This window comes from Acartia tonsa, chromosome 3 (genome assembly GCF_053477335.1).
Source record: "Acartia tonsa isolate MP-2025a chromosome 3, ASM5347733v1, whole genome shotgun sequence".
In the NCBI taxonomy this organism is placed as follows: Eukaryota; Metazoa; Arthropoda; class Copepoda; order Calanoida; family Acartiidae; genus Acartia; species Acartia tonsa.
This window is the reverse complement of record NC_137262.1, coordinates 2,174,092-2,186,406: the sequence shown is the minus strand read 5'-3', so window position 1 is coordinate 2,186,406 and position 12,315 is coordinate 2,174,092. Positions and strand designations below refer to the sequence as shown.

Below are 12,315 nucleotides of genomic sequence, written 5' to 3'. Positions count from 1 at the left end.
GCGAAGCTACTCTATAATCACTTTGTCAGTCCGTTATGCTATCGGAGAAACGTGATTTTCTCGGCTCCTGTTTTTTGATTGAATAAGTTCACATTCTACATATTTTCATTGAGATTTGCCTTTTGGTTGGGGTGCTAGAAGATCTATTCCTAGATTTTCTTTTTTTCATGGTTTTCTCGACTTCTATTCAAGATAGACGGCTGAAATTTTCAGGGAATAAATAAATTCACATTCTACATATTTTCAAAAAGTTTCTTTAAGGTTTGTCTGTTTGTTGCAGTGCTAGATCGATTCCTAGAAGTATAGGTTTTTGTGATTTTAGACAGTTGTAATTTTCAGGGATTGTATAGTTTTCATTCTTAATACTTCCACTAAATTTCATTGAGATTTGCTTGTAGGTTGGGGGGCTGAATTTATTTCTAGATTTTCACGTTATAATATATTTTTAAAAGGTTTTGTGATTTATTTAAATAAGTTAAGTGCTTATTTTTTACGACACTACTCTATAGTTCCCAGATTTCCATTCATAACTTTTGAGCTTCGCTACTTAAGGATGTTGTCATCCTTGTTTTTAACTTTTTATTTTAAAATAAAAAAAATGGGTTTTTAATTCAACTCCCCCCCCCCCTAATCAAGTTCCTCTAGAGGCCTCTAAGGGCGTAGTCGCTGGTCCTTATAATAGGATATACTTTGTACATAATAACAGGATGTCTGTTTGTTTGTACCAAAGAATCTCGCTAACCACGGAACCGATATGGTTCTCCTTAACAGGATAGCTTCTCATAGGTTTTTGGAAGTTTTATAACTATTTTGGGGAAGAGTGTCACCATCCACCCTCCCAAGAGAAATTGACTTTAGAAAAAAAACTACCTCCTCCCCCCAAAAATGAATTTTAATTGCTCACTGATTTTAAGTTAATTTTTTTCCAGATGTCTATAAATAACTTTTGAGCTTCGCTACTTATGTATGTTGTCATCCATGTTTTTTTTATTGAATTCAACTCTCCCCTCCTCAAGTGCCCCTAGAGGCCTTTAGGAGCGTAGACGCTAGTTCTTTTAAATAGAGTAAGAGGATATCTTGTGTCTGTCAGTTCGCTATGGTTCTCCTTTACAGGTAGCTGCTAGTAGACTTAAATGTATTGATAATAGGTAACTAGGAAATTATTTAACTTATTTTTATTAGGAATGTACGTTTTTTGTACGTTTTTTTACTTTTTTTATGTACGTAACGTATTTTTTTGTGTACGTTATGTACGTTTTTTATTTTCAAAATTGGCTGGCCAGTCTGTGGATAAGTTGAATCATTAATAAAGGAAAATATGGGGTATCAATATTTTAGCCAGCTGCGAGCATTACTTTATCAGAGGACATGAAAATCTGGTTCAACATCAAGAAAATAATATATCGACTATAAAATGTTACCTGCTGCTTTCAACAAGACCCATGAAGGCAATCATACCAGCCAAGATCAACAGTAACAAGTAATCAAATGAAAAATCAGCGCCAGCCTATAATAACACGTTATTACTTCCTTTTCTTGTATTGCCATTTTTAGGGAGGGGATATTGGACTGTAAATCATACCAGTACCCAAAGTTTATAACCACGTTATATAATTCGTAGGCACAAAAACTTTGGGTACTACTCATTTTGATTTTTTATTGGTTGGTTTTATATCTTATAGTGTCCATTTTCATCTACAGAAGGGGTAATTATGGTTATCAACATTGGGGATTTTAAGGGTTGATTTACCTGGATTCTGGCAATCACTTCAGCCACCAACAGACGAGATTTTACACTTGAATAAAAAGAATCCATTCGTACTTCCTAAAAAAAGATTTATAGGTATTAATTTTGTTGATTTTAAATTAATTTTCATGATTAATTTTTTTCTTCATTTTTAAAATAATGAGATATTATTTTTCCTTAAAATAACAAGCACCATTATGTCCAATAGATAAAAGGCTTATTTAATTCTAATTGATATTGAATGAATGCAAGACCTTCCAATAGACGTAAAGTAGTTCTGGAAAAGCTCCTGTACTTTTCAAATAGGAACTAGAAGAAGATCTGGATAATTAGAGTTGGAGAGGGGTTAATATCCCTCTTAAAATTGAAATAAGAGCTTCTTCGTTCTCCATCCCTTAAAAGTACAAACCACAAGCCACCCCCTGACAGAACTAAGTGCACGCCACTTAAAAATTATTTTTTTTACCTCTGTATCAGATTTTGGCATGAATGGTGGACTTTGTGTGGAGTAATGAATATTTGCTGGTACAACACTCAGTGTACTCTCTCCTGTACTACCAATACCCTATAATAGTACATAGTAATGAATATTTGCTGGTACTAAACTCAGTGTACTCTCTCCTGTACTACCAATACCCTATAATAGTACATAGTAATGAATATTTGCTGGTACAACACTCAGTGTACTCTCTCCTGTACTACCAATACCCTATTAGTAGTACATAGTAATGAATATTTGCTGGTACAACACTCAGTGTACTCTCTCCTGTACTACCAATACCCTATAATAGTACATAGTAATGAATATTTGCTGGTACTACACTCAGTGTACTCTCTCCTGTACTACCAATACCCTATAATAGTACATAGTAATGAATATTTGCTGGTACTACACTCAGTGTACTCTCTCCTGTACTACCAATACCCTATTAATAGTACATAGTAATGAATATTTGCTGGTACTACACTCAGTGTACTCTCTCCTGTACTACCCATACCCTATTAATAGTACATAGTAATGAACATTTGCTGGTACTACACTCAGTGTACTCTCTCCTGTACTACCAATACCATATAATAGTACATAGTAATGAATATTTGCTGGTACAACACTCAGTGTACTCTCTCCTGTAATACCAATATCCTATAATAGTGCATAGTAATAAATATTTGCTGGCACAACACTCAGTGTACTCTCTCCTGTACTACCAATACCCTATTAATAGTACATAGTAATGAATATTTGCTGGTACTACACTCAGTGTACTCTCTCCTGTACTACCCATACCCTATTAATAGTACATAGTAATGAACATTTGCTGGTACAACACTCAGTGTACTCTCTCCTGTACTACCAATACCCTATTAATAGTACATAGTAATGAATATTTCCTGGTACAACACTCAGTGTACTCTCTCCTGTACTACCAATACCGACCCTATAATAGTACATAATAATGAATATTTGCTGATACTACACTCAGTGTACTTTATCCTGTTCTACCAATATCCAATAATAGTACATAGTAATGAATATTTGCTGGTACTACACTCAGTGTACTCTCTCCTGTACTACCAATACCCTATAATAGTACATAGTAATAAATATTTGCTGGCACAACACTCAGTGTACTCTCTCCTTTACTACCAATATCCTATAATAGTACATAGTACAAAAAGGCAATAAAGCAAAATGTACTAAAAACACCGGATAAAAAATTCAACTATTTAAATTCAAATAATTTGTAAATTAAAATCATTTAAAACTAGAATAAAAATATAATAGGTTACCTGGTTTTGAAACTCCAAAAGGACAGATTCGATGAAATCATAAGGCACGAAAAACAAAAATAAAACCTAAGTAAAAACATCATCAATTCTTTAATAATTTTAAATGTAACTCAGAAGCAACATATGGTGTAACAAGGATGACAACATCCATAAAAGCGAAGCACTGAAACGATAGGACAAACGGACATTAACACTTGTATAGTGTCAGAACTGAAAAAGCATAATATATATGTATAAGAGTCAAAGCAAAATTGTAAGTTAATTTGTTGAAAAACTGCTTGATTCAGGATAATGTTTATGGACATACTTACATTTTTAGGACTTGATTATAGAGTTGCTTCGCTTATTACATTATGCTTTGTTGTCCCAGGAATCAATATACCAAAAATCAGATCAATCGGATGATTAGATCACAAAAAATTTGTTGTTAAAAAAGTTAAAAAATCAACATGTTTAAAATGGACGTACGAACATTTTGGTGATGATTATAGAGTTGCTACGCTTTCTAAATCGTACCTAACTATTAAAGGAATCACCATGCAAAATTTGAAATCGATAGGACAATTCTAACATGCCTAAATTAACGAAAAAAGCTATCCGTTACGGACGGACGGACGGACGGACGGACGGACCGACCCTAATTATAGAAAAGCTTCGCTTTTAAAAAATGGAAGGAATAAGTAAGAATTTAAAGCTTTATTGAATAATTGTTGTATGTTAAAATTAATCAAACCTGAGTTTTATTTGCGCTCTTTTGAATTGAAACAGGGTTAATTTTCATTTTTTCCAACATTTTTCTGCAGATATCCTAAATAAATAAAAAGTTTTAAAAAAATTTAAAAATTTATAAGAGCTACAGATTAGCTGTGCAAGTAATTCCCTAAGATTTCAAGGTTTAAAATTAACAGGACAAGTATATCAACTAGAATACTTTACCTCCATTGGTTCCCATTCAACAAATGACAACGTGGACTTGTCAATCTCCTTAGAAATATCATTATCATGATCATATTTCTCGTCATCATATTTGTCCTCGTGTTCAGTTTTGAATTCTATTTTAGTTTCTTCTCCGTCGCTCCCATCGCTATCATTGTCCTTGTTACACAGATGAAAGGATAAACAAAGTTGGCATAAAAAATGTAACAATTTTACCAGCCGATGAACTAATTGAATTCTTTTGAAAAACTACTTATTAAACTTTTTATTCATGTAGCCAAATCTTGCCAAGAGTGATACTATTCAGCCATAGAAAAAAATAACCAAATCTCCCAAAAATTCTAAAAGTGTTGGACTCCACCTCCCCCCACCCCCTTCCCGAATTAAAGTAAAAGAATAAAGAGGGCATGAGCTATATGTAACTCTGCCCAAAGGTCGGGAACCCTGTCCCGAATTTGTACTGGGTCTTTGAAATCAACTAAACATGAACACAGTCCAGTCCCTACAAAAGAACAAAAAGCAATTATTATAAGACGAATAGGGTCTCCACCACTTGGGTCAGGTAGTAGTGTTTATTAAAAATCTATACTCTATACATTTGGGGGGTGTTAAATGTATAGAGTATAGATTTTTATGATATGATATGATATGATATGATATGAGAGAATTGAAGAGCTTTCTAATAAATTATCCTTTACTGCCTGCCTCTTCATCCTCGTGTGCCTCAAAAGGTGTTTCATTGTGGTGTGTTGTATCCTCAAGTATTGTCTCTTTTGTTACATTCTCCTCTAGATACAAAAACAATTTCTTAAAATCATTTTGTAAGTGATGCTCTTTAATGAACAATAGTTGTAGGGAATGAGAAGGAATAAGTACAACCAAGAAGCTCAATGATAATAACAATTACTAGTTTTTAGCTGATTTGGGATCTACCTCGCCTTTTTTTCTTGATTTTTTCAATACTTATTATACTCTATTATATGATTTAATTGGTCCGTCAAGCAGGTGTGTTTGATGCAGGTTTGCCCAGGGACTTCTTCTCCATCTCCCCGGATAGGACCACTCCGGAAAAGCTTGCCCTCCTCAAACCTGGTAAACCCCCTGACCTTTCCACCTCCTACCGCCCAATCTCCCTCCTCTGTCCTGCAGCTAAAGTCCTTGAACGCCTCCTTCTCCCATACCTTAAACAATCCCTCTCCACCCACCCCTCTCAACATGGCTTCAAACCCCTCCACTCCACCACATCCTCACTCCTTAATCTTTCCACCTCCATTGCTAACGGTTTCAACCAAAACCTCCCCCCCAGCCGCACAACCGTAGCCTCCATTGACCTTTCCAAAGCCTTCGACTGCATCCCAATCCATCTCCTTCTCCAAAAGATCTCCTCTTCAAACCTCCATCCAAACATCATCAGATGGCTGTCCTGCTACCTGCGTGGCAGAATGGCCTTCTGCTCCTACCAAAATACCAACTCCTCCCCCAGAATTGTCCACACTGGTGTCCCCCAAGGCTCTGTTATTTCCCCCGTCCTTTTCAACTTCTACATAGCAGATGCCCCCCACATCCCCCCTGCCACCACCTCCTCCTATGCCGACGACCTCAACTCCTTCCACTCCTCTCCTGACATCCCCCAGTCAGTTGAATCCATCAACTCCCACCTCTCCTCAATCGCTGACTGGGCCTCCACCAATGGCCTCTCCATCGCCCCCAACAAATCCACTGTCACCCTTTTCACTCCTGACCGTAAGCACCAATCCAACCTCCATCCTCAAGTCCAAATTAACGGCTCCATCCTCCCCCTTGAGAAAACCCCTAAGATCCTTGGAGTTACCTTTGACACCTTTTTCAACTTTAGTTCCCATGTCTCCACCATTTCCTCTAAAATTTCCTCCCGCCTCAGAATCCTTAAATGTCTGGCTGGCACCAAATGGGGCCACCAGAAGGAGACCCTCCTCACCACTTACAACACCCTCCTCCGCCCCATCACCACCTATGCCTGTCCTGTCTGGTTTCCTAACACCTCCAAAAACAACATTGACAAACTCCAAGTCCTCCAAAACCAAGCCCTCCGCATCTGTACTGGTTCCACCAAAAAATCCCTCATTAGCCACCTCCACCAAGAAACTAAAATCCTACCAGTACGGAACCACCTCTCCCTTTTATGCTCCCAGTACCTGGCCTCCTCCCTCCGTCCTTCCCACCCATCCTTCCCCAATGTCACAACCCCTCCTGGTCCTAGATCCAAGAAATCCACCCTCCAATCCATGTTCCTCCCGAATCTCCAACCTTTTCTCACCCCTGACAACACTCTCCTCCCTGCAAATTACAAATCCACCATCTCCCGACTCCACACCTCTGCAGTTACCCAAGCCATCAACTCCTACCCCCCTAATCCTGTCCTTAATCATGCCCCTCCCAACATCAACCCCTCTGAGATCCAACTTCCTAGGCACTACAGAACCATCCTCTCCCAATTAAGATCCAATTATTGTCCTAAGCTCCAAAGTTACCTGCATTCCATTAACGCTTCTCTTTCACCCAACTGCCCATCCTGCCCCAACAATCCTACCCCTGAAACAGTCCAACACCTCTTTTCCTGCCCTAATAACCCCACCAACCTAAATCCCATTGACCTCTGGCAAAATCCCACCCTCGTAGCTGCCTTCCCATCATCACACCCCAGTTTCACCAGCCTCCCTCCTCTTCAACGCCCCCCTCCAGAGCCCCCTCCATAAGCCTCCCCTCCCCCACCTACTGATGACAACCTGGACACGAATATGGACTATAAGCAGCCAATACAACAACAATTGGTCCGTAAGTCTGTCAGTCATGCTACAAAAATATGAATATTAAAACAAATACAACATATATTTCCAATATATTTATTCTTGAATAATGAACGTGAACATCTGCTCTTTAAGTACCTTTGTCCTCTTTATTATGCTTCGTTACTTATTATGTTGTTATCCTTAATTAAAAACTCTGCTGGTAATCACATACCTTTAGTATCAGACAAAAGACAGGTTTCCGAGTTGATAGACCCACAAGGATCCAGTGTTCTTCTGCTAATATTGTCCATGTCAATACTTTCATCCTGTTCCACAGATATATTATTCATTAAATTATTAGGTTTCATATTTACACGTTTTATGTTTAATCTCTAAAAACTTATATGAGACATGAATTTTATATTTATAGTAGAACAAGGATGACAACATCCATAAGTAGCGAAGCACAAAAATCGTTGATGGGAAAACGTACAAGTAGAAAGAAAGAGTATTCATTAAAATCAAGAATAGATTTATTGGAGAAAATAAACACAAAACCTTATTTTATTTTGTATTCGAACTGACATACCAACGGTAAAAGAAAATTACATACTGGATGATCATAGCAATAGGAAAAGTTTTTATGATACTGTCATGATCTCAAAAAAGTTTAAAATACGGAACAAAAACACCAATGATGTTAGGAAATATGTAAAAATATGGATATTTTTTTTAAAAAAACTGGAAAATTAATTTTGATATTCTTTACTGCAAAAATTTTGAAAATCGGACAATAAACACTAAAGTTATGGTGAAAAATGTGAAAAATACAAAAATAGCCTAAAACCTGCTAAAAAAGCAGTCCGACCGCCATGGATGTGTTAAAGTTGTTTAGTCTCCTTAGTAATGGGAATGTTGTCAAAAAGTTTCAGCCTTCTATCTGTCATAGGAGCCGAGAAAATCACGTTTCCCCCACTTTTCTAATTATAGAGTAGCTTCGCTAATAAAAGCAGGTTGAATTTGAGCTGTATGAGCCATTTTTATGAAAAATAAAATTTAAGCTGTGAATAAGCTAAACACGGATAAATATAGAAAAGAGTCATTTTCGCACAGGTATGTTCTCTAAGACATTATTGAGTAGAATGCAAAAATTTTGCATGATAATTGCTGTGGGCGACATTGCGCTGTCGCAGATAATCTTGCGTTTTATCGCCAAATTTAACAATTTTGAATATTTTTTTGTAATAAACTTCACAAATTCAACCTTTTTACTTATGTTCAAAGTCTTAGAAAACATAACTTTACAAAAAAAACATAACAAAAGTTGCCTTCCCACTTTTATCACTGCCGTTCCCGATATTTTAAAGACTAAAAAGACTTAAAATGAATAGTTTCCTTTGGTCCGTAATCAGCATTGCAATCATCAATACATATTTCTGTTTCTGCACGGGTGGGCTTCAACTCAACAATATTTGGAGTCGAAGTAGGTATTGAACCTAAAACATAAAGTTAAATCAAATCATCATTATTTAAGAATGCAGGGCTCGGCAACTGCATGTAAGCCTCAGTGAAATCGTCATATTATAATTTTACAATTCTGATGGATGTATAAACTTACTCCTAAACAGACAATCCATCTTTTCAGAATTTGATTTTTTTTGCACGCAAGCAGGTTTAAATTTGAGGCTTGTGCGCGGCTGAAGTGCGGCTGCCGAGCCCTGATAGAAAGAATTTTAGCTTGTTGGTTGACTGCAGATACGTAAAAAAAAGGTTTGATTCCTGTCTTGTTTGCCCTTTAATTAATTAAAGAAGTTGTAAAATAAAAATTGGGTTGGGGGTCATTTTTCTTGCAGGTTGGCGGTAAGTCTTCTTAAAATATTTGATATTTTCTTAGGATATATAAGAAGCTTCACTGTAAAACAGAATAATATCGGTCTAGCAGTACAAAATATCTTAAGCTACAGAGAGACACACAGACATCCTGTTGCCTTTAACGCAAGGATAAGGAACCATTAAGATGTAACCTTTATGTAACTTTAGCAACTCTAATTAAAAATCGTCAAGAGATAAACATAAAGACTCGAATTAAAAAGATAGGTAAAAACCAAGCTAATGAATAATGATTAACATAATGTTATAATTTTAATAAATATTCTAACCTGACTTTTCATATTTGAATGCATTTGCTGAATCATCTATTTAAATTACATTGTTTTAAGATATACTAAAGAAGTCGGGAATTGTCCCTTTCGTGGCAAAGCCCCTTAAGGGATGATTCGTCTTATTTTTAAAATTGCCTTTTATAGGTTATATTGGGTTAGGTGATTGCCCCACAGAGTTATGAAAAATACGAAGAATCGCCCCTGAAGGTGCGTTGCCAGGAAAGGGAATATACCCAAAAAGTCTAACTTCTAATTTATTTTATAACAATTTAAAATTCTCTAGGTAACCCTTTCTACAAAACAATACAATTTTCATGTGATTGTATAATTTATGTTAATAAATTTAAATATGTGAAGAATAAAACATCACGAATGAATAAGTTTATTGTATGATGTATTGCATGTATTGGAAAAAAAATTATTTTAAACTGAGGTGGATTAAAAAAAAAATAAGGTCGCTGCTCGCTGGTGAGGCACAATTATTTTTGTGAAAAAAACCTCCAAAATCGCATTAAAAATCTACAAAATTTAAATTAAATCATAAAAAGGTTAGGTATTAACATAAGATTTTGTTTAATTTTTGTAGTTTTTTTATGTGATTTGGATGATTTTTTACAAAAATAATTTTGCCTCACCAGCGACCCTATTTTTAAGAATCCACCTCTGTACTTTGAATTGTTATCAAGTGGAAATGTACCACATGAAAAATTTCCTATCACAACCCAATGTTGTTTTCAAAGTTTGATTTGGAGGAAAGTTACAAAAGCATATCGACATCAAAGGAAAAACATTGGGTTTGTTAAAAAGGTTGCTTTATTTATGTTTTTTTTTATTTTTATTTTAATTAAAGACAACATATCCAAATAATTAGAGTAAAACACTAATGAGAGAAAGGGTTGAATAACTGTATCTCCCCATCGCAACCACCTTGTGCAACCTTTCTATTGGGTCATTGAAAATCAACCAATGGTGTCGCTTATATTAACACAACCAATTAGCAGAAAATAGTTTAGAAGCAGACGAAAAAGGTCTTTGAAAATGGAAGGGAGGTAGTTGTCTGTATATACATCTATACTATAGATATGTTTCCAAATATATCATTTCTAGAATCGATTCGCTTCTGAACACTTTAGTTTAAACATTAAAAAAATCTAATGATGTTTTCAATTGAAATACCTTTTTATTTCATTGAATCGAAAGCTTTCATTTTTTGTTTAAGAACCTATTCCTTATTAATGCATAAAGAAAATACGGGAATATTTTGACAGGGAATAATTTGTCAACAATTTAGCTTGCTAATATGGACCCCCGTTATTGGTAAATTCGTTCATCCAGTAGGACAGTAGGGGATTGGGTAAAGGGAGTGGATGGGGGTATCGTTATTTTAGCCAGTTGCGAGTATTACTTTAACATGAAAATATGGTACAACATCCAAGTAATACTATACCCATTTCCTAATTTCTTTTCGATAAAAAAAATGCAATTCCTAAGACAGCCGTAGCAGGCATACTTCTTGTTGATTCTGGGCTGGCACCCTTGGGCGAGTTTTCCTCGCTAACAGTTATCAAAAATTTTGGAGAGTTCTCGCGTAAACCAGATACACGATCCTGCGGGTATTTTTAATATTAAAAATCTGGAGATTTGGCGAGTACACGGAGATTTGCCAATGGAGTTTGTTAAAGGTTATAGACAGGCTCAATCTTTCATTATCCAAGAGGATTTAATACATTCCCCATCCCAAAAGGGAGGGGACGGAAGTGACACTTTTTGAAAAAGTCAAAAGAACGCAAATAAAAAAAGATTTACAGCTCTTAGATTTGGCATGGCAGTTGCTTTATAAAGGTACAATATGGAACTGTGAAGAAACGGCGGAGGAACCGTGGTTAAAGATATGTTTAATTCTGAAAATACCATTCCTTAGGTGAATTGTTGGCAGATCCAGGCGGGGGATTAAATAAATCTTTCAGGGAATTACTGCTTCCACCAACAGACTAAAAATATACTTTTTAAAGAACTAGTTGCAGCGCCCCTAGCATCTAGAGGATCTGTATCGAAATATTGAATAAAAATAGCCTAAAACCATTATACCTGAATTTTTTAAAAGCCTAAAACCATCCGGGAACCTATGAAAAGCTTTCCTAAACTGAAGAACTCAACCGGTTCATTAGTTATCGAAATCTCAAGCTTCAGACAAAGAAACATTACTATACTTTATACAATAGTAGAGCATTTTATTTTCATTATGTTATTGGTTTTACATCTCAAATTTTTTTATTTGTTCGTTATCATTCCTTTAAAACATGACATTTTTAGGCTAAATAAGAAAAGAGATTATTACGACTTTAGGTCACAATTTCATAAAAATGAACCATTGGATAAATAACAAGCAAAAAACTTGAGAAATCCTCAAATTAAAAAGGGTTCATATAAGGCTTCCATGAAGAAGAGGAGATACCTTAATGGTCAGACAAACAACCGACTACTTTTTATCATGGACTTGCAAGTTATTGCAAATATACATATATATTTCATCAAAACAATTTCTTGGTGTAGGTATGAAAACTCTAAAATGTTACCTGTGAATTTTTAGGCGTGGTATCGCCTCCAGCGGCCACAGGATCCAGAACTTCCTTAATGACTGGTAGGACAGTTGCTGGCTCTCGGCTACACAATTAAAAAAACAATCTAATAAAACTTAAGAAAAGTATTCTGACTTAAAGTAACAATAATCGAGTGTCGTAAGTAGTAGGAGCAATTTCAAAGCTAGGATGAAAACAAAACTTACTCGTCAAATAGGACAAAAATAGTCTCTTAATTTTTCTTTGAAAAAGAAAATAAAAAAAGATTCTACTTATGATTCTTGCAGCCAAAAATTTTCTTTCATCTGAATTTTATAAAGCAGACATTACTG

At 35.6% G+C, this 12,315-nt stretch overlaps 1 protein-coding gene across 3 annotated transcripts in view; it reads right to left on the bottom strand.

The window, feature by feature from the left end:
• The window catches only part of LOC145313039 (uncharacterized), a 46,766-nt gene that overhangs the window by 23,862 nt on the left and 10,589 nt on the right, over nt 1-12,315 (bottom strand). For all 3 annotated transcript variants that reach the window (XR_013877202.1, XM_080152277.1, XM_080152278.1), the window contains exons 3-15: nt 11,981-12,068; nt 11,323-11,395; nt 10,894-11,013; nt 9,402-9,440; nt 8,640-8,738; nt 7,475-7,570; nt 5,180-5,262; nt 4,475-4,633; nt 4,272-4,346; nt 3,539-3,604; nt 2,214-2,312; nt 1,751-1,825; nt 1,422-1,507 (exon numbers count right to left, since the gene is read on the bottom strand). Coding sequence is in view for 2 of the 3 variants with exons in the window: in XM_080152277.1 (XP_080008403.1) it covers nt 1,422-1,507; nt 1,751-1,825; nt 2,214-2,312; nt 3,539-3,604; nt 4,272-4,346; nt 4,475-4,633; nt 5,180-5,262; nt 7,475-7,570; nt 8,640-8,738; nt 9,402-9,440; nt 10,894-11,013; nt 11,323-11,395; nt 11,981-12,068 (1,158 nt within the window). In the remaining variant the exon portion in view is untranslated. The remainder of the gene's footprint in view (nt 1-1,421; nt 1,508-1,750; nt 1,826-2,213; nt 2,313-3,538; nt 3,605-4,271; nt 4,347-4,474; nt 4,634-5,179; nt 5,263-7,474; nt 7,571-8,639; nt 8,739-9,401; nt 9,441-10,893; nt 11,014-11,322; nt 11,396-11,980; nt 12,069-12,315) is intronic.